General features: G+C 56.3%; 2 protein-coding genes and 1 non-coding gene across 4 annotated transcripts; all 3 read left to right on the top strand.

The window, feature by feature from the left end:
- The first annotated feature begins 789 nt into the window (after positions 1–789).
- Positions 790–851, top strand: LOC122680901. Its single transcript, XR_006336817.1, has one exon. It is a non-coding gene; the product is annotated as a U7 small nuclear RNA (small nuclear RNA).
- C22H12orf57 (chromosome 22 C12orf57 homolog) lies at positions 791–2662 on the top strand. Its single transcript, XM_043880926.1, has 3 exons — positions 791–1176; positions 1456–1632; positions 2432–2662. Exons 1-3 carry the CDS (start codon positions 1125–1127, stop codon positions 2581–2583), a joined length of 381 nt encoding a protein of 126 aa, XP_043736861.1. The 5' UTR covers positions 791–1124; the 3' UTR covers positions 2584–2662.
- Positions 2663–3077: 415 nt separating this feature from the next.
- PTPN6 (protein tyrosine phosphatase non-receptor type 6) lies at positions 3078–19000 on the top strand. 2 transcript variants are annotated; one of them, XM_043882119.1, is made up of 16 exons: positions 3078–3372; positions 9698–9820; positions 10002–10196; positions 12705–12894; positions 13043–13159; positions 13245–13358; positions 13514–13610; positions 13955–14034; positions 14199–14348; positions 15340–15471; positions 15591–15745; positions 17645–17712; positions 17827–17978; positions 18077–18168; positions 18489–18629; positions 18798–19000. In XM_043882119.1, the coding sequence occupies exons 1-15, from the start codon at positions 3359–3361 to the stop codon at positions 18601–18603; spliced, it is 1794 nt and encodes a 597-aa protein (XP_043738054.1). In that variant the 5' UTR covers positions 3078–3358; the 3' UTR covers positions 18604–18629; positions 18798–19000. The 2 variants fall into 2 exon arrangements, with proteins under 2 accessions (XP_043738054.1, XP_043738055.1); XM_043882120.1 differs by lacking the exon at positions 3078–3372 and adding an exon at positions 9394–9613.
- Positions 19001–21857: the final 2857 nt, after the last annotated feature.

Raw genomic sequence — 21857 nt, forward strand, 5'->3', positions numbered from 1 at the left:
GGGGGTGTGGGTCTCCGCACAGTGACACCTCGAGAGAAAGCCGTGCGACCTCCCAGAGCCAGCCCGGAAGTGGGTAGGGACCCTGGCGAGTTGGAGAGGGGACTCACAAAGAGTTCCTGGAGTCCTGGCTCCGCCATAAGGGGGTGCCAGGGCAAGTCCTGACCCTTTCTGCCAAGGCTGGGCAGTCAGGATGCTGGCGGCCCAGGACAGCTCTAGGGAACTACGCAAACTCGGGAGGCGTTTCTGCCACTGGTCCCACAGCTAGAAGCCTCCGGGGACCCGAATCCTTTTGGTTGAGTAGCTAGAAATGGTGATACAGCGGAGGTGCAGGGGGCGTGGCTGCAATAAGTTTAGAACCCAGGTGTCTTAACCACCCTAAGGTCGCGGGGAGAGGGAGTGGGGGAACAATTTCAAACGCCCAGAAGGGAAGAGAAATTACAGGGCGTCAACTCACACCTCGACGAAAGACCATTTTAGGAAAGCGCGGGAGCCGCCGAGCTCTTCTGCGGCGAAGCCCTGTCTGCGTTCTTAAAAACTGAAGGGGGCGTGACTGGCTTCCTACTCAGCCAATCGGCACTGGCTCATTTGCATAGGCCCCCACCCAACGTTCACAAACTCTAGACACGAAGGATTTAAGAGAGTTCCTTAGAACATGGTCTTCCCCTTCGAAAGTCGCAGTGTGTCTCGTTATCTGTACAGCAGTAGGAGCTAGGAACCGGCCGTCGGGGCTCACCCTCACCGACAGCGGGGTTGATGGCTATGCCGCGCTCCCTCCGGCAGCTACGCACGCAGTGTTACAGCTCTTTTAGAATTTGTCTAGCAGGTTTTCCGGTTCGCACCGGAAAGCCCCTCCCACATAAGTGGTTATCAACAATAGACTGATATTTGGGTGGGAAGCTGTTGTTGTTCTCCTGATTCGGTTTTTTTTTTTTTTTTTTTTGGTCTACGTGTGGTTGGCTAGTTGCTGGCGGAGAAAATCCGGGAGGTTGGGACTCTTGTCGGGAAGTTTCCGGCTCTGTCTGATGTAGCTTCCCGTTCGCTTACCCCCTGCACCGGGAGGGCCGCACTAGAAACCGGTTCGTTTTTTGCCAGCTCGTCGCTACCGCACGTGCATCTTTTGTCCCATGGCGTCCGCCTCGGCTCAATCCGCGGCCCTGAGTGCCGAGCAGGCCAAGGGTGAGAAGCCTCCCATTTGCCGGGTGGGCTCTTTTCTCGAGAAGGGCGCTGGGCGAGAGGTGTGACTGCATTCGCTGGGAAGTGGGGGCGCGCGGGACCGTCCTCTCTTCAGAGGGGCCTCCATGCTCTCAGCGAGGAATTCGGGGGCCGAGCTCGGTTATTACGGCTTAGGTTCACTAATCCGCTGCCCTTTTCCTTGCGCTCTCGGCCGCGCGGGTCGGCTGGACTCGGATGCCCACTCGCGGCGGCGACTCCTCCCTGGGCTGCATCTGCGCACAGTGGTCCTGGCCGAGGTGATCCAGGCTTTCTCGGCGCCGGAGAATGCCGTTCGCATGGACGAAGCTCGGGACAACGCGTGCAACGACATGGGCAAAATGCTGCAATTCGTGCTGCCCGTGGCCACGCAGATTCAGCAGGAGGTTATTAAAGCCTACGGCTTCAGCTGCGACGGGGAAGGTGGGTCGGACGGGGGTCGGCGGTGCACTGGATCGAGGAGAGGACGATGGATCTGTTGGGTCCCTGAGCCGTCGTCCCCTTTCTCGCCACACGGCGGCAGCCACAGTCTTAACAGTGTTGGCGCTCAGAGCCCAGGGTCTGCTGTGAACTTGAGCCAAGAGAGGTTCTTAAGTGCATGTTGTAGTTACCATTAACTATACTGTTATTCCGTTTTAAGATGAGGAATCAGGCTCTGCTAGTAAACCAGTGCTGGAGGTCACAGCAGAACTTTCTATGAGTCCCATTTTGGTGGCTTTTAGTGAGATGTCTATATGACCACGCACTTCTGCAGCCCCACCCCCACCCCCCACTCCCCACCCCGCAACGTGTTTCAGCTAATTTGAGGTCTGGCAGTTCAGTTTCTTGGGTGAGATCACCGAGTTCTCCGAGAGTGTTTATTGATTCCGCCCAGCTGGCCCATGATCCTCCTGTGTCCTGGTTATAGACTGGGGACCTCGTTCTGGTGGGTACGCATCCTTTGGGCTCTTGTGACTAAACTGCTAAAATGGTTAATCTGATCCTGGGAAGCACACTGCTTTGAGATGTTGTCATTCACTGCATCCCATCGGGTTGTGCCTGCTGTAGACCAGGAAATAGTTTATCCAGACCACGCAGGGCATTGCCTGGGTCTTGTTTTGGAGACAGCTACCTGGCCCGAGGGGAAGCAGCCATCCACTCCAGCTCAAGCTGCTCCCTCCTGCCATCTTGGACACATCCGTTCCCTGTTGGGTGTGGACTGATGCCTCGTTCCTCTTTGCAGGTGTTCTTAAGTTTGCCCGCCTTGTCAAGTCTTACGAAGCCCAGGATCCCGAGATTGCCAGCCTGTCCGGGAAGCTGAAGGCTCTGTTCCTGCCGCCCATGACCTTGCCGCCCCATGGGCCTGCTTCGGGTGGCAGCGTGGCCGCCTCCTGAGGGCTAGCCCTCCCGTGACACTGCTGGGGAAGGGAAGACCTAATTGTACCGCAGGATAATAAATGTGCCTGTGACTTAGTGTTGATGTCTGTTTTTGTGACCCTGACAACCTCCACGTCCCCCCTGACTCCCTCTTGCCTTTCAGGCTGTCCCATTTCCCTATCCAGATCTTTCCTGTGTTCCTGCCCGGCTGGACTGGCTCCAGGGCAGACTGGGAGGATGGGCCGGCCCCTCAACCCTGCTGGGTGGGGGGCCTGCACAGGCTTCACCCTCTTTGAGCAGTGGGGCTTTCTGGACTTTTCCTGAGGCCCCTGGGCTTCTGTGCCCCTGGAGACTTCCTCATTGGCTGGTGCTCCCTTGGCCAGGGTGACTTCCTGGGTTTTGCTGGCAGCACCCAGCTTCCTGCGGCTCGGTTGGCTGGTGGGCCAGGTGGAGTTGCAGGTGGCTCCTCCCTTCCCCAGGGAGGGAGGCGGGGGACAGGGAGGGAGGCGGGGGACAGGCAGGCGGTGCTGGGCTGGCGCTGGACTGCCGAGTGGGGCTGGAGGGAGAAGCCAGCTGCTGAGGCCAGCTCCGCCCCACCTCTCCCTTTTCCGGGGTTATTTAGTCCAGGGGCTTGTCCCTGCAGTGCCTCTGGCCTGGCAGGCAGCGTCGAGAGGAAAGTGGCTGGTTTCTGAGCATTCTTCCTCACCTGGCTTGGTCCCCTGCACAGCTGCGCCACGGGGCTCGACCCCACCCCCTGTGCCTTCTGCCTGGGACTCCCCACCCCTCTGGGGAAATGCTGTCCCATGGGTAAGTCCCCTGCTCCATCTGGGTAATGGGGCTCCTGTTCATTTGGGAGGGAGGGGCGGGGATCCTGCTCACTCCTGACAGGTGCATGACCATGAGTGCGACCCGCCCCTGCCCCCTCCCTGGGTCACTTTCCCCACAAGATGCCAGAACTCCAGCCTCGTTCTTGACCTTCTGCCCCACCCCCCCTTCTCTAGTACTTTCTCCCTGACAGATGCATATTTATTCTCACCAAATTTCTCTCTCTGCCCTCTGGTCCCCTGCTTCTGTCTTCTGCTAAGGACACACCCCCTAGGGAGCTGAATGTCACCTGAAACATTACGCATCTGAAAGGCAGACCTGAGAAAGCTCCCCTATTTCCCACTAAATGTCCCAAATCCTTCGTTCTGATCTCCCGCAGTTTCCCTTCACTCCTGTGCATCAGTTCGTTCAGATACTGTTAAGTGTCTATTGTATGCTGGTGCTTTTTAGTTTTTAAATTTTTTAAAAGTTTTTTTTAATATGGACCATTTTTAAAGTCTTTATTGAATTTGTTACAATATTGCTTCTGTTTTATGTTTTGCTTTTTTGGCCCTAAGTCATGTGGGAGGGATCTTAGCTGCCCAGTCAGGGACGAACCTACACCCCGGGTACTGGAAGGTGAGGTCCTAACCACTGGACTGCCAGGGAAGTTCTGCCAGGTGCTTTTTAAGGTGCTGCCAATACTGTAGCAAACAAGAGAGACACAGTTCCTGCCTGCATGGAGCTTCATGCGCGTGGAAGGGGACAGACTGCCCAAGGAACCCATTAAATAGGATAATTGCAGGGTCTCAGAAGTGTTACCCAGAAAATAAACCAGCTTCACATGCTAATAAGTGACTGTGGTGCCGGTGGCATCACTGGCTGGAGGGGCCAGGGAGGGCTCTCCTGAGTCGGAGATGCAGGAGCTGAGACCTGGATGAGGAGGAAGAATCAGGCTCCAGTGCTGCTGGCAGAGGGAATGGCCAGTGCAAAGGCCCTGCTGTGGGAATAAACTGAACGATGGTGCTTGGGGGCAGAGTTGGCCAGTGAGGACAGAGGAGGGCTGGGTCATGTGGGGCCTTCCTGGAGTTTGGATACTACAGTGAGGACCTGCTGGGCGTCTTGGTAAGTTGCTAGGTTGGTCGCCCCAAGTTCAGTAAGTTCTTGCTTTTTATATTCACATCTGCTCTTGGGGTGTGCCTGCCTTCTTCAGTGCATCCCTTGTCTCCTTCAGCCCCAGTGTCAAGGTTCTTTTAAAAAAAAATAATTTATTTAAAAATTTTATTTTTATTAATTATTAATGTATTTAGAAATAAATTATTTATTGATAGATTTATTTATAAATAAATTATTGATAGATTTATTTATAATTAAATTACTTAATAGATTTATGTGTAAACAAATGATTTATTGGCAGATTTGTTTATTTATAAATAATTTGTTTATTGATAGATTTATTTGTATATAAATACATTTATTTATTAGTTGTGGCATATGGGATCTAGTTCCCTGATGAGAGGTTGACCCCGAGCCCCCTGCACTGGGAGCAAGGAGTCTTAACCACTGGACCACCAGGGAGATCCCTGCTGTCAAGGTTCTCACTGGGGCTTCTGGTCCCCGATCCCTTCCACGCTCCTGTCTGTCATTTTCCTGCCAGATGGTTGGCAAGTCTTTTCCTGCGAAAGAATCCTTCCTTGGTTCCTCAGCCTGGCCCCATGAGACCCTCTGCCAAGGGTCTCAGCCTCTCAGAGCAGCTCAGCTCAGCCACAGGGCCCAGCTCATAGCTGGTGCTATGCTCGTGGGTCCCGTGCCAGCCCCCAAGGGGCTCCTGAGGGAGAAGCGCCCTGAACCCGGCCTCGACGTGCGCTGTGCCCACGCCCTGCCTCCTCCTCCCACGGTGGCTGGTACAGTGGGAAGGACAGTGGACTCGTCAGACGTCAGACGGCCTTGGTTTCTTGCCTTCCCCCTTCCTAGCTTGTGACCTTGGTCAAGTTACTTCTCTGAGCCTTAGTTTTTGTTTCTAAAGTTGGGCTAACATGGACTTCCCTGGTTGTCCAGTGGTTAAGAATCCACCTGCCAAGGCAGGGGACATGGGTTTGATCCCTGGTCTGGGGAGATTGCACATGTTGAAGGGCAACTAAGCCCTTGGGCCACAACTACTGAGCCTTTGAGCCCCAGAACCTGTGCTCTGCAAAAAGAGAAGCCACAGCACTGAGAAGCCCATGCACCTCAACTAGAGAAAGACCACAAGCAGCAGGGAAGACCCAGCACAGCCAAAAATAAATAAATGAAAATTGGGCTAACAGGACCTACTAAATAGGGTTGGCATGTACATTAATAACGTCACATAAAAGCTGTTCATACTAAAAATCTACAACATATCAGCTTTTTATATCAACATTTGGGAAATATTGTTAAGCCCATTTATCAGGTAGGGGTACTGAGGCCCAGGGAACTTCAAGAGCTTTCTAGAGATTACTTTGTTTGCTCTTCCAGACTGCCTGTCTTTCTGCATCCCCGTTGACCTTCATCTCTGCCTTTGTCTCCTTGCTTCCCAAGTGAGTAATTTTCTCTTCTGAATTAGTAGGCCCTTGCTTTTTTAACTCTCAGCTTCCTTGAACCTGTTTACCTCCCTTAAAAAAAAAAAAAAGAATGGATGGAGAAGGAAATGGCAACCCACTCCAGTATTCTTGCCTGGAAAAGTCCATGGACAGAGGAGTCTGGCGGGCTGAAGTCCATGGGATTACATGACTGAGCGTGTGTGCACGAGGGTGGAGGGAGATGGGTTGGTAGCAATAAAGTGGTAGAACTAAAAAAAAAAAAAAAAGAATGGGGAAAATAATTCCTAGATCCGGTGTTCCAGCAGTTAAGAATCCACCAGCCAAAGCAGGGGACACAGGTTTGATCCCTGGTCCGGGAAGATCCCATTTGCAGAGGGGCAACTAAAACTGTGGGCCACAACCACTGAGCCCTGAGGGATGCCTGAGGCCCAAATGGGAGTGTGGGTGTGCGTGCACGCGCACGTGCTCTGTGAACTCCAGAGCACTTATGCCAAGGGAAGGGCAGTGCTTCTTATTTATTTTCCTGCCAAGGGACAGTAGAGACTGTGCATACCCTCCTAGTGCCTGTCTACCTTCTGACTTGACACCCTTCAAAGAAATTCCTGTCTCTTTCATGGTCAGGAGTTTCTGGGTGCCTAGTTAGTTTCTTTTTTAAAACTCCCGAGGGAGAGTGGTTTGTGGCCACAGTACAGGGGGTGTTGGGTGCTACGTAGTGACCTGCAAATTTGTGGGTGGTTGGGATGCTGTGTCCACGTGTGGGTGTTTGCACCTAACTATGTACGTGTGTAGATGGACGTGGGTGATGAGGTTGCTTTTAGTGGGACGGTGTGTGTGTAAGTGGATGCTTGTGTGTGTGCATGCACGTGTGTGTGTGTATACTCATCTGTATGTGACAAGCAGGGTGTGCATGGGTAGGACTGGACCTGGGCTTGTGGCCATGTACATACATGGGTCTGGATGAATGTGGTTTGACACGTGCTCTGTGTGAGACACGGTGCTAAGTTTTAACTACTTGGAGGTGAGCCAGACCAGCAGTGGACGTCCTGTGCTGGAGGTGAGGGCCCCCTGTAGTGGAGGTGATGGCGTCCAGTCTCTTCCTGCCCCCTGCTGTGAGAGAGTTCATAGTCTTTCAGGGCTACTGTCTAAGATAGATGTAGTCAGTGTTAGACCATGAGATAAACAGACCAAACAGGGTCTCCAGAAATCCTTTCTGGGGGTGGGGAGGGCGGAGAATTGATATTCAAAAAATGATAAAGTAGCCAACATAAGAAAATAGACTTTTATTGCTTGAATAGTTTGTTATTTATTTTTCCTTCTGTTTTGAGGCATAGCATACATAATGTGCTTGAATACTGAACATCACATTTACTTCATCTGTGTACACACCTCTCAGATCTGCTATCCCAGAAATTGCCATCTCCCAGTCAGTTTACTTATTTTAATGAAGGGACTACATGCCCATGCTACAATCTTCAAAAAGGTAGACTGAAAGGACTTCCCTGGTGGTCCAGTGGTTAAGACTCCAGGCCCCCAAGAGAGATGCCTGCTCAGGGAAGTAGATCCCACATGCAGCAGCTAAAGATCCTGCAGGCTGCAATGAAGCTCAAAGATCCTGCATGTCACAACTAAGACTTGGTGCAGCCAATTAAATAAGTAATAAATACAAAAATATTAAAAAAAATAAAGGTGGAAGGAGGGAGAAGGAAAGGTCCCTCCCAGCTCTTTCCTCCAGCTACCCGCTCTGGTCCCTTCCCTAGGGAAGCCACTCATAGGGTTTCTTGTGTATCTTTTTTTTTTTTTTTTTTTTAATTTTGGCTGTGCCCCAGGGCTTGTGGAATCTTAGTTCCCTGACCAGGGATTGAACCCTTGCACTCTGCAGTGGAACAGTCCTAACCACTGGGCCCCCAGGGAAGACCCCTCTTGTGTATCTTGCATTGATTGGGCTTCCTTCCTCTTGCTTTGGATTGGCGGTATGTTTGTATTTGGAATTAGATGGAGCATCAGAAGCTTTTAGTGTTTAGGGCCTCCCCAGGTGAACGGGTCCTGAGACTAGGCCATGGCAGGGTCTGGGTGCCCCGCTGCGGCCCAGGAGACAGGCCCCTGGGTCAGAGTCCTGAGCTCTGTCGGATTCAGACCAGACCCCCTCAGCAAGAACCTACAGTTCAGACTCCGGTGGATCCATCCATAGGGCTGGCGGCTCTGGCCCCACCTGCTTCCTATTCCGCTTCTCACCTGACTGCAGGGTTGGGGCACGGTGGATGGCCCAAAGGTCGAGGATAAGAAGCAGAGAAGGTGCCAGTTGGACAGGGCTGCTCCAGGGTCATTTTGTCCATCCCTCTGTCCCAGGGCACCTATTCAGATGTGTGTGTCGAGGGAGGGTTTCTCTCCCTCTAAGAGGCATCTGCCCAGCCTAAACAGTTAGGAAACTGCCCCCTCCCACCTTGGCCTGAGTGGAAGAGACTCTCAACCTCTGTTCGGTTTTTTTTTTTTTAATTATTTATTTATTTGGCTGCACCGAGTCTTAGTTGCAGCATGTGGGATCTAGTTCCCTGACCAGAGATCAAACCTGGGCCCCCTGCATTGGGAGCAGAGTCTTAGCCACTGGACCCCTAGGGAAGTGCCCCCCTCCCCAACCTTTTTAACTTTTTCTTTTCTTTTTTAAAATTTACTTATTTATTTGGCTGTGTCCAGTTTTAGTTGCAGTACACAGGATCTTCCATTGTGGTACACAGATTTAGTTTTGGCATGGGCTCAGTTGCTCCACGGCATGTGGGATCTTAGGTCCCTGCCCAGTGATCGAACCTGTGATGCCTGCCTGCATTGCAAGGCAGATTCTTAACCAGTGAACCACCAGGGAAGTCCCTCAACTTTTTATTTTATATTGGACTGCAATTCCAACCTCTGTTCTCTGAAGCCCTGAGCCCTGGCATATAGTAGCTAAAATCACTAGCTTTGGAGCCAGGCCGTCTGGTTTGCACTCTGGTTTGCCATTTACTGACCGTGTGGCCCCAGGGGGGAGCTCCCTTCACACCCAGAGCCTCAGGTTCCTTGTCTGGAAAATAGCAATAATGAAGGTACCTGCCTCACAGGGCTACTGTGAGGACATATCAGATAAGGCAGGTAAATACCGCCCAGCACAGTGCCTGTTGTCTAGGCAGACTCCGCTAATGATAGTTGCCACCCTCACCATTATTATTGGTTTGGACCAGGGAAGGCTGCATGGAGCAGGAAGAGATGGCGCGTGACTGTGTGGGTTCCCATGGACCAAGCATGAGCTGGCCCGGGGCGCTGGAGGCTCACGTGTGTTCTCATTCGGGTGGTCGTGTGTGGAGGGCCGCCCTCCCCAGGCCTTCGATGGCAGGCGTGTGGGAAGTGGGTCCTGTCCCCACCCCCACCGCCACCCCGTGCTTCTCCCCGCTCTGCCCTAAAACGAGAAGTGAGTGAGTTCCCCCAAGGGGTCGGCCGCGCCCCTTCCTGTCCCCGCCCTGCCGGCTGCCCCAGGCCAGTGGAGTGGCAGCCCCAGAAGCAGGACAGGACCGTGCTGGGTGGCGAGGTGGCCTGGGCGCTGAGAGCCTCCAGAGCTTAGCCCCAGCGTCCCCCGCCTGCCCAGACTCAGCGGCACCACCCCGTTGCCTGCACGCCTTCACCCCCCTCCCCACCCCGGGCACTCCCAGGATGGTGAGGTAAGGGCCGGGCACCCGTGGTAGGCAGGAGGCAGGGAGCCCCATGGCCCTGGGGCCTCTTCTCATCACCTTCTTGGCCCCCAGGTGGTTTCACCGAGACCTCAGTGGGCTGGATGCGGAGACTCTGCTCAAGGGCCGAGGGGTCCATGGAAGCTTCCTGGCGCGGCCCAGCCGCAAGAACCAGGGCGACTTCTCCCTCTCCGTCAGGTAGGTGGCCTGCGGCTCCAGCCAGGGGTGGGGTGCTAGACCTGGGCTGCTCATTTCGCTTCCCTAGGGCCCTGGGTGTATCCACCCCAACCCTACCCGGGACCCCCACCCACCCCCTACCCCCACCCGACCTCCACTCTCCCACCCACTGGCCTTACCACCGCCGCCGGGTGCCCTGCAGGGTCGGGGACCAGGTGACTCATATTCGGATCCAGAACTCTGGGGACTTCTACGACCTGTATGGAGGGGAGAAGTTCGCGACGCTGACGGAGCTGGTGGAGTACTACACGCAGCAGCAGGGAGTTCTACAGGACCGAGACGGCACCATCATCCACCTCAAGTACCCGCTGAACTGCTCAGACCCCACCAGTGAGAGGTGAGGGGCTTCGCTCCCTGGCCCGCCCCACTGAGAGGTGGGCTAACCTCCCCGCCTTGGGCCTCTTCCCTCTGTGTGATCTGCGGACCCCCTTCCCATCAACCCCTAGGAAGCAAGAGAAAGTTGCCTGGCCCTTCTCCAGGGTCCCTGTCCACCCACGCCCCAGGCCCTACCAGTGCCAGAGAGGCCTCTCCTCGTGGCCATGTCTTCCAAATGGCTGGCTCTGTTGTTAGAAAGCTCTTCTTGCCTGAGACAGAATCTGACCTCTTGTAACTGTTCCCTCCCCAGCACGGGTTCCTATGGTTGAGGAGGAGCGTAGGGGTCAGCGTGTATGAGGACACGTAGCCTCATCTCAGTGTCCCCTGAGAATGGGTCTGCCCTCTGGGGCTGGCTAGCGCTGGACTAGTCCCTTGACCAGACCCACATCGTTGAAAATTGTGTCATAGGGGTGCAAGGGCCTTGTAGCTGGGCACAGGACAATACTCTAAGCATTTCCCGCCCATCTTTCTGGTTTCAAAGATATGGTCCCCAGAACTGGGCTGGCTACTCCCCAGGTGGTCTCCCTAAAGTGTGGGCAGACCCAAAAACTCTGCATTTTATGGGTGGGTTGGGGGGTGTCTCATTTTCCAGCTGTGTCTCCATGATAGCTTCTATAATTAGGGGAAGGACAGCTGAAAAACTCTGGGTTGTTATGGGGGCTTTTTCTGGCACACTCCTAGGGCCAAGCCAACTTATCCTTGTCCTGTATTTGTGCATCGATTGTTGAAATGATTCTGAACCTGGATTCTCTCAGCTTTCGGTCTTTCTGAGATGCATGCCTCCCAGCTTGCATCCATATTTTGTTCGTCACAGGTTGAGACTGAGATCTAGATGAGGCTGGGTAAAGGCCCCAGACTCACCCCTGGAGACCCTTTTTCCCGTGAACATGCAGCCAGGGATCCATTTCTGGTGAAGCCGCCGCTCCTAGGAGGGAAGCACTTGGATGCCCTTGCTTGCGTCTGTCCTTCCCTGGTGTTCACCGCCTCTCACCCTCTTCCTGCACCCCACCTGCCACATTCATGGGGATTTTCTGCCCAGCCAGATCCTCATGGGCTCTTCATGACCTGGCCTCCTCCTTGTCCACAGCCAGGGTCCGGCCTACTGGCTGCTGCCAGAGGATGGGTGGATGCAGGGGTGGTTGAGGATGGAGCTGGAAGAGGGATGGAGCTGAGAGGACCCCCTGGGGCCTGGGGTCAGGGTTCAAATTGTGGCTGGAAGAGGTCAGGGAGAGAGGGACTCAAGACCAGGGCAGCTGACTTAAAGAGGGGCTTCTGGCTCCCCATGCCAGGAGGCCTGGATTCACCCTTGACCCTGGGAGCCTGTGGGGAAGGCTCTTTCTCCCAACCTCTGCTCTGGTTTGCTCTGGTTCTTGGCCTTGGCAGCTGCCCCTCCTCCTCTGGGGGGAATTTGCATTTGTCCCCTCAATGGCTAGCTCTTTGCCTGTGGTCAGTCTGACATTTGCATGGAGACTTCCTCATCCTGTAGGGCCTGGGGAAAGAAGGTTAGCCCCCTCCCCACTGCTTGGGGGCCCTGGCCTATCCCTGAGCCGTGGGATATGGTGGCCCGGGGGTTCTGCACTGGGCTGGGGACTCTGGAGGTGTCTGAGCTGCAGTCTCCTCCGGGCCACAGTACGATGGGGTGGGACAGACTGGCCCCCTCCCTCCTTCCCCCCATTCCTGCGGTTGGAAAATGCCCCCCTTCCCCTGTCCCTGGGCTGAGGAAACCTCACAACCTCACTTCTCACTCTCTCCCCAGAAGGAGTTTTGTGTTTTTTCCATCACGTGGTTTCCTGTGGGGCTGGGCATTGCGGGGCTACAGTTTCCTCCTGGGAAGGGGGTGTGTTTTGGGGAAAGGTCCTAGTTCTGCTTTCTGCCCCTCTGAACCCCTTGAGCCTCCCCCCCAACACCGAACCCCAGCAGCCCCTTCAGTGACACCACCTGGGGCACCCCAAACCACTCTTCACCCTGTGGGGCTTGTCCACCTTCCCGGACCCCAGGGGGACTTCTCCCCATCTCCCCTCCTTTGTGACTTCCGTTTCTCCCAACCCCATCGCTGTCTGTGGTTTGGCCTCTGTCTGCATTTCTGCTTCCCTTGCCCAGCTCTTTCATGGAGACCCTTCCTGGGTTTCTCCCCTCTGAACATTTTGGATGTGGCTGCCTTTCTCCCTGTGTCTTAAACTTTCAGAGGTGGGCTTGCTTAGAAGTCCTGAGGCTTGCCACTTATCAGCCAGGTCCTTGGGCCAGTGTGCAACTGCCCAGCCTCAGTTTCCTCATCTGCAGAATGGGTAGTACCTACCTCTCATGTTTCTGTGAGAGTGACGGACCTACTCATAGTGGTGGATTTGAGAGCGTGTAGCAGAGCTCAGTTCGGCACATGGCAGGTGCCCAATTTCCCTGCCCCCTCCCTGAGCATCTGCCCAGCGCCCGCCCCCGGCCTCAGTCTCAGCTCCCCAGATGCCGTCTTCCCTAGGTGGTACCATGGCCACATGTCTGGAGGGCAGGCGGAGACGTTGCTGCAGGCCAAGGGGGAGCCCTGGACCTTCCTTGTGCGTGAGAGCCTCAGCCAGCCTGGAGATTTTGTGCTGTCTGTGCTCAGCGACCAGCCCAAGGCTGGCCCCGGCTCCCCGCTCAGAGTCACCCATATCAAAGTCATGTGTGAGGTAAGGCCTCTGGGCACCAGGGAGGCACCCCGCTGGGGGTCCTCTCTGGGTCCACAGCCTTGCCCGTGGGGAGGGGCAGCCTGGGCTTTGGTCCGAGGCTGGGGGTCTGGGCAGGGAGACTGAGGTGGCCTGACTTGGCACCCCTCAGGGCGGACGCTACACAGTGGGGGGTTCGGAGACCTTTGACAGCCTCACGGACCTGGTGGAGCATTTCAAGAGGACGGGGATCGAGGAGGCGTCTGGCGCTTTTGTCTACCTGCGGCAGGTGAGGGGTGGGCCTGGCTGCCTCCTCCCATTCCCTGAGCCTCTGAGCTCTAGAAGCGGCTGACTTCTGGCCTCCCCCACCCCAGCCATACTATGCCACGAGGGTGAATGCGGCTGACATTGAGAACCGGGTCTTGGAACTGAACAAGAAGCAGGAGTCAGAGGAGACAGCCAAGGCCGGCTTCTGGGAGGAGTTTGAGGTCTGTGATGGGACCAGCAGGGTGAAGGGCATGGGGTCCCAGGCAGACCCTGTCCCCTCACTCCCCTCCCTCACATTAGTCTGCCCCACCACCTCTATACCCATGGACACCCCTCTTCTGGGCCTGGGGCTCCATTTCCGTGACTCGTCTCACAGAGTCTGCAGAAGCAGGAGGTGAAAAACTTGCACCAGCGGCTGGAAGGGCAGCGGCCAGAAAACAAGAGCAAGAACCGTTATAAGAACATCCTTCCGTGTGAGCACCCTGGGCAACCTCCAGCCCGCCCTCAACTCAGGCAGCGTCCACTCACCCAGGAGATGCCTCTCCCCTAGCTGACCTCCCCCCATCTCAGACGGTCTCCTTCCCCAGCTCTATGAGGGGCCCCCACCCACAAGGGTGCCCCCCCTTCCTCCAGGCTCCCAGAGGATCCCCTCATACCCCACCCCACCCCCTTCTTCCTCTGAAACCTCCAACCCACACAGTTTGAGATCCCTCAACCCATGTGGGTCCCCCACCCCAGCCTGCCCACAGGGCCTCTGGGCAAGGATGGCCTGGGAGCTCAAGAAGGCCCTTCTTGCTTCCTTTCTACCCACTCCCAGTTGACCACAGTCGAGTGGTCCTTCAGGGACGCGACAGTAACATCCCTGGGTCTGACTACATTAACGCCAACTACGTGAAGGTCAGTGTGCTCACCAGTCATGGTGGGGTGGGGGCGGGAAATGGGCCCCGGCTCCTGGGGATGCTGGGTCCAGAGACATCGGGTGAAGCCAGAGCTGTTGCTATGGGGGTGTGTGTGGGTGGATGAGGGGCTCACAGCCCTGCTTATCTCTGCACTCTGTCCAGAACCAGCTGCTAGGCCCTGATGAGAACGCTAAGACCTACATCGCCAGCCAGGGCTGCCTGGAGGCCACGGTCAACGACTTCTGGCAGATGGTGTGGCAGGAGAACACCTGCGTCATTGTCATGACCACCCGGGAGGTGGAGAAGGGCCGGGTAGGCTGAGCCCCACGCCGCCCCCACCCCCAGGACTGCTCCACCACCATTAAGCTGGAGAGACACTTAGGGCCTCCTCAGAGGGCAAGGGCCTGACCTCCTTGGGGAACTGAGGCAGAAATCTGAGTACACAATGACTTCTGGGTCTCTGCTTCCTATCTGGGACTCCCCTGACCATCAGACCCAGATTTCCAGAGGCCTCCATCCCTTAAGTGTCCCCCCACCCAGTGCCCACCGTCCCCCTCGGGGTAGTAGCACCTCCTCTCCACTCAGCCTCATTACTCTCTCTGAAGTCAGCCCCAAACCCTCACCCCATGGTCAGGCTGCCCCCTCGCATGGCACCCTCTGCCCTGGAGTGGCTGTGACCTGTGCAGAGGTGTGTGACTTCTGCGTCAGGCTGTCCCCCTGAGGACCCTGGTACTCAGGTCTGGTGGCTGCCCTCCAGCCCTCACCTCCGACCTGCCAGGCTCCTTCAGGTTTCCGTGCCTCTGCAGGAGCTCATTTCTCCTAGAAAGTGACTTCATCTCTCCTCCCTATCTCTGCCCGACAGACTCCTCGTTTTTTTAAAGACCCGGCTCACATGCTCTCTCCTCTGTGAAGCCACCCCTGATTTCCTCCATTACCTAGAGGGAGAGTTAGCCTCTTCCTGCCCCCCACCCCCAGCCCGGGCTCCTCAGTGGCTCAGTTCCCTGGCTTACCCTTCTCTCTGTGAGCTCCTGGAGGCAGTGCGCACCAGGCTGTGTCTTACTTGTGTCCGTAACTCCAGCCTGGTTGGCGTGGCTTCAGGTGCGAGGTCTATACCGGCCCGCATGTGCGTAATGACTTGTTGAGCAGCTGGTCAGGCCTCACCACCTGGAGCACGCTGAGCCAAGACCTAAGCCTCTGACTCTCAGCCAGGTCACCTGTTCATCCATCAGAAGCTGCCGGACCAGCACCGGGCACTCAGGCCCTGCCTCTGTGCCTCACGTCCCTCCCCACCCTCTCTTTTCAGAACAAATGTGTTCCATACTGGCCAGAAGTGGGCAGTCAGCGTGTTTACGGACCCTACACTGTAACCAATTGCGGGGAACATGACACAACTGAGTACAAACTCCGAAACTTACAGGTCTCCCCGCTGGAAAATGTGAGTGTCCCCTGCCCCTGCCCCAGGCTGGGGGCTCTGCTCACGCTCGTTCTCCTGGGTTGGGTAGAATGAAGCCACGCGGGGGAGCAGGGTGCACTGACCCTATGTCCTCCACCCAGGGGAACCTGATTCGGGAGATTTGGCACTACCAGTACCTGAGCTGGCCTGATCATGGGGTCCCCAGTGAGCCTGGGGGTGTTCTCAGCTTCCTGGACCAGATCAACCAGCGGCAGGAGAGTCTGCCTCACGCAGGGCCCATCATCGTGCATTGCAGGTGAGAGTGACAATGATCATGATATCGGTGATAATAATCCAAGTAGTTGCTGGCAAGTGAGTACTGCCAAGCGTCCTGCACTGTTGTAAGCAGTTTACATGTGAACGCATTTAAAGCCTCCTGGGCCCCCCACCTCTTCTGGGTTCCCTGATGGCTTCCAGACCCATGGGTGGAACTTAACTTGAACCAAGCCCATGGCTTGATCCCCTGCCTGGAGTGGGGAGTCCCCGTAGAGATGTAGTGTCCGGTCCAGTCTAGTTCAACCTGCCATGTGCAAATGAGGAAATGGGTCAAGCCTCTTGTCAGGTCACCTCTGGTCCATGGGGGGAACCTGGAGCAGGGCTCATGGTAGACCCAGATCCTGGTCAGTCCTGTTTTTTCACACATACCTACCCACGGTGTTTCTCCTTGGGGTCGGTGTGGCTCCCCATCTCTTCGCTTTACCGTCTGCAGCCATGAGGGGGAGGGGTGCTGAGGCCTCTTCATGCCGCCCCTATTTCTCCCTTCCTGCCAGTGCCCCCAGCTCAGCCCCTCGGCTCATGCACCACTAGGTCCACTGGAGCTTCCCATGTTCATGTTTGGGAGACCCTGCTAAGCTGGGGAGCTGAGGGGTCAGCAATGAGCAGCAGGGCCCCAGCAGGCTGCCTGGCCTGGGTGGAGAGGAGGGGGTAGGCAGGCGTTGCTGGACAGATGTAGCTTCCGTAAATTCCAGCTCCTCCACTCCCTGGCTGTATGATCTCAGACAAATGACTTCACGTCTCTGATCCGGGTTCCTTATCTGTACGTGAGATCCTCACACTGTGTCTGGAGTACAGTAAATGCTCCAGAAGGGGGGATCATTCATGTTTTGATGTCTCCCGTGGAGGGGACGGAGGTCTGTCTCCTTCCCTTCCCTTCCTGCTCCCTCCATGTGACCCAGGCTCTGAGGGCCAGGACTTCCTCCTTCTGCCCACCAGCTCTTGTGTGTCCTGGGGCAGGGCCGGGTGGGCTGAGCCTGGAGGTACCCTCCACGTGCCGTCTCAGGGACTCTACCTCCAGGGACAGGCTTATCGCCAAGAATGACCCTGCTGCCCGTGACCCCCCCCCCCCCTTCTTGAAATCCCCATGGCCTTAATTTAGACGTTACAGGAAGGAAGTGGGTGAGAGGGTGTTATTTTTAACAATCTGGGTTTGAAATTAGACAGTGAGACTTGGGGCATCGGCCTGACTGGCCTAGTGGTGGAGGTGAAACTGGGGTCTCTGTGGGGTGTTGAGGTTGCTGGGGTCTGTGTGCCCAGGGGGTGGCGGCAGAGGGTGGGAAGGAGGGGAGACCTCCTGTGAGCTGCTCCCCCAACTCTCCTGAGCCCAGTGGCCTTGTGGCACGCCGGCGGGGGCACTGTCTTCACCCTGCTGTTGGGATCTGAAGAAAAAGGGAGATGCAGCCTTGCAGAAAGATGGTCCTCATGCGAGGAGGGCAGCCTGGCTCGGGCCAAGGCTGTGGGAGAGGGCCGGGGGGCCAGGGTGCCAGGGTAGTAGGCAGGACAGGTGGGATGGGGTCCCAAGTCTCCTGGGGTGGTGGGGGGAAGGGGGAGAAGTGGAAGCAGGCGGCGGGGCTGGGAAGAAAGTCTGGGAAGGGCATCGGGGAGCAGCGTCTTAGCACTTGAGTGCAAGGCTCTCCCCCCAAATCCTTTGGCTGGAGGGATGAGCATGGGTGCAGAGTTGGGCAAACCCATGCCCTGCCTGCTCCACCCCCACCGCACTAACCCAGCCAGGTTCCTGCATCTTGTTTCACTGCCCTTACCCTAAGCCCCGCCCCTGCCTTCTGCCCGCTCCCTAAGCCCCGCCCCTGCCGGCGCCGTTTGAGCCCCTGGTTCGCGGCCTTTGCGGGCTGGACCTCTCACGCGCCCCTTCTCTCCCCAGCGCCGGCATTGGCCGCACGGGCACCATCATTGTCATCGACATGCTCATGGAGAGCATCTCCACCAAGGGTGAGGGTGACCGGTGGGGGACGCTGGGACTGGTGGGTGAGCAGCGCCCCCCCCCCCCCCGCCCCCGCCTCCTTCTCCGCTCGGGGCCTGACATCCGGCTGCCCTCTTGGCTAGGCCTGGACTGTGACATCGACATCCAAAAGACCATCCAGATGGTGCGGGCCCAGCGCTCGGGCATGGTGCAGACGGAGGCGCAGTACAAGTTCATCTATGTGGCCATCGCCCAGTTCATCGAGACCACCAAGAAGAAGTTGGAGGTCATGCAGGTGCGGGCAGAGCAGGGGCCTGGCTGGGCTGAGGGGGCCAGTGGGCATCATGGGGTGCTGCTGGGACCACCGGCCTCCCACCACACCTCTCCCCGCAGTCCCAGAAGGGCCGGGAATCGGAATACGGGAACATCACCTACCCGCCAGCCATGAAGAACGCCCATGCCAAGGCCTCCCGCACCTCCTCTAAGTGAGTGGCCCCTGCCTAGCCCGACCTTCCTTTCCAGGGAGGTTCGGGTTCAAGTATAAGCTTGGTTCTTACAACCTGTATTCACAAGTGTCTCCTGAGTGCCCTTCCACGTGGGGCCTGGGCTGAGTATACTGATGTGTGAGATGGCGCCTCTGCCCCTAGGCGCTTCTAGTCTAGTGTCAGGACGCTGTCAGGGCTGGTGTCCTTGCTTTTCTGGCCTCAGTTTGCTCACCTGTGAGATGGGGTGACCCCATGTCACCCCAGGCTGGTGCTGGGGAACCCTGCCCCTGTCTCCTGACCCGCTGGCCCCCGCCCTGCAGACACAAGGAGGACGTGTATGAGAATGTGCACAGTAAGAACAAGAAGGAGGAGAAGGTGAAGAAACAGCGGTCAGCGGACAAGGAGAAGAACAAGGGCTCCCTGAAGAGGAAGTGAGCCGGGCCTGTCCTGGGGCGGCCATGGTACGGCCCTTCCCTGGCCTGTCTCTGGGGCCCCCCAGCTGGGCTTTCTGCCCCGGATAGAGGGGGCGGCTGTGGCCTCACCCTGCCTTCCCAGCCCCACCAGACCTGCGTCTTGTCTCCCACTCCAGGTCCAGCCTTGCCTTATCCTTTCCTCCCTTCCCTTTGCAGCCTCAGCCCTGTCTCTGCAGAGGCCTCCAGTGGATGACCCACAGCCTGAACCTGGAGCAACACCCCCCCCCCCCCCCATTCTACTGTAATTTAAATAGCCGTGTCCTCACCTCCCTCTCCTGGGATCCTGTATATAGCCCAGCGAGGCCCCAGGCGGGGCCAGGCTGTTCTCCTCTTGTAAATAAAGCCTCTAGGTCACTGTGTGTGGGTCTCTAACTCGGTGTGCCTGGCGGGAGGGGGAGGCAGGCAGGGAGCCTTCACAGTCTAACAGGCGAGTGTGAGCATGAGCCAGGTCTGGCTGTCTCTTCCTTTTCTTTAAAGTGGAGGGTGATCCTGCCAGGGTGGTTGTGAAGATCACTGAGGTCAGGGATGATGATATAACTGGCAACCATAATTCATCACACTTTTTTTTTTTTTTTACACATTATATTTATTGGATTGCACTGGGTCTTAGTTGCAGCATGAAGAATCTTTAGTTGCATTAGGTGAACTCTTAATTGCAGCAAGTGAGATCTACATCCTTGACCAGGTATGGAACCTGGGCCCCTTGCAATGAAAGTAGGAAATCTTAACCAACCACTGGACCACCGGGGAAATCCCAATTCATTACACTCTTGCCATGTATCAGGTCTGGTGTAAGAGACTAAAAGCATTGTGGACTTCCCTGGTGGTCCAGTGGTTAAGACTCCGAGCTTCCAGTGCAAGAGGTACAGGTTAGATCCCTGGTCAGGGAACTAAGATCCTACAGGTCATGTGGCATGGCCAAAAAAATGTAAAAAACAAGACCCCCCCAGAAAAGAACAAAACCAAGACTAAACGTATTGAACCGAGGTACCTGTATCAGTCCGATTTTACAGTGGGACAGACTGAGACACAGAGAGATTAAGTAACTTGCTCGAGGCCACAGGACTGTTTGTTGAGCAGTGAAACTAAGATTTTAACTCTGGCCGCTGGGCCCCAGAGCCTGCATTCCTGGAAATGCAGCCGGGGTCACCCCGAGGGGGACACAACCACATTCTCTGGCCTGACTTCTGGGTCCAAGCGCTAAGAAGATGGATCAAGGCCATTTAGCACAGGCCCAGAGCCACCCTGCCTGCTGTCCCTGCCCTCTGGACACCTGGTGCTCTCAGGACCGCCTGGCTCCTCCCTTCCTGTGGCCACTGCTACCTTTAGGCTCTTGATCAGAGTCTTAGTTTTTTAAAAAAATGTATTTATTTGATATCTGGTTGTGCTGGGTCTTCATCACTGCTAGGGGTTTTCTCTAGTTGTGGCGAGTGGGGGTTACTCGTTGCGGTGTGTGGGCTTCTCATTGTGACAGTCTTCTTGTGAGACATGGGCCCTAAAGCGTTTGGGCTTCAGTAGTTGGACCACGTGGCTCATGGGCTCTAGAGCACAGGCTCAGTAGTTGTGGCACATGGGCTTAGTTGTCCTGTGGCACGTAGGATTTTCCTGGTCCGGGGATCAAACCTGTGTCCATTGCATTGGCCAGTGGATTCTTCACCGCTGAGCCACCAGGGTTCCCTAGTTTTATTTTTGATCACTTTCTGTGTGTCTGCAGTGGACAACCATGATTCCTGCTTTGTGTTAAGGCTTTATGTTGATTGAAAATGCTGGTCTCCTGGGGAGTTGAGTCTCAGAGAGCCCTACTCGGTAAGGCCCGGTTCCCTGCCGCTGGGCTGGCTGAGACTGGCTGGTCATTTGCTCAGTGGACACTTTCTGTATTGAGTGTCCTCATGTCCCTGGCGCTGGAGCAGTGCTGGGGCGAGGTGGTGGATCCGATTGTTCCTGTCATTGTGGAACTGAGGAGACTGGTGGGAAAGGCAGACCCAGAAACAGTCCACAAACAGAGAATAAATACAGACAAGAATTAAGAAGGGAAAAAAAAAAAAAAGAATTAAGAAGGAAGCAAACAAAGGTGGGCTTCCCAGGTGGTAAAGAACCCACCTGCCAGTGCAGGAGACATAAGAGACTTGGGTTCGATCCCTGGGTCGGGAAGATCCCCTGGAGGAGGGCATGGCAACCCACTCCAGTATTCTTGCCTGGAGAATCTCATGGACAGAGGGGCCTGGCGGGCAACAAAAGAGTGGGACACCACTGAAGCAACTTAGCAGGCTCACAAACAAGTGTGGAGGTAGAGAGCTGGGATTGGGCAACTCGGCAGGCATCTCAGCTCCCTGGAGCCGTCACCCTCCAGGGGGTGCGAGGGTGGAGCATCACCTGTGGGCCTCCGGGCCCCTCTCCCAGCAACCCTTTCTTCCCAGCTGAGCTGCACAAAAGAAAGGCGGGTCCCACCCCTCGAACTGCCCTGGGCTAATTGCTGGAGGCTGGGACTTGGCTTCTCCTGGGCTTCGAGGTGGGTCCAGGGGTGGCTCTGCCTGGTGAGGTGCCTGGTCCTTCTGAAGAGTGGAGACGGGGACTGCGGCCAGGGCTTCAGAAGCCCTCAGAACTCCAATCGGCCGGGTCAGTGCAGAGGTTCCTGACCAGGAACTCAGGACTCTTGGCAGGGGCCCCAACACTAAGGGTGAGGACAGGGAGGTGCCCCTCGGAGATCCCCGTGCCCTCCGCAGGCTGGGATGTTCTGGGCGGGGGTCGAACTCAGTCCCTGCTGAGCTGAGCCCCCACTGACCTCAGGATCTCTGGCAGAGGACTCAGAGGGAAGGGCTAGCGGACAGGGGGCAGGAGCGGCTGTGGGGTGAGGCCCAAGGAGGAAGGCGAAGGGGCCCAAAGGCAGCCCTGTCCTTTGTTCCTCTGGCGACAAGGCCTCCCTGGCCTGGGCCCCAGATCCAAGGAGGCAGGTAGCAGAGGACAGACTGTGGCAAAGGCTGGGGGCCTCCGGTGGGGTGACTAGGCCTTGGAGGAGGTGCCTGTGGCTGGCACTGGGAGGGAAGGGGTTAAGGCAGCGGGGTGCAGCCTATGGCGGGAGGACACACCTGTGCGCAGGGGCGGCGGGCGGGGCCCAGGTGAGGAGCCTGCGCTGCCCTGCAGGAGAGAAGGAAGAAGGAAGAGTGGAGGCCAGGGCGGCTCCGAGGCCTTGAATCCTGGGCCTTGATTCCCCTTGCT

The sequence above is a fragment of the Cervus elaphus genome, chromosome 22 (genome assembly GCF_910594005.1).
Source record: "Cervus elaphus chromosome 22, mCerEla1.1, whole genome shotgun sequence".
NCBI classification, from domain to species: domain Eukaryota; kingdom Metazoa; phylum Chordata; class Mammalia; order Artiodactyla; family Cervidae; genus Cervus; species Cervus elaphus.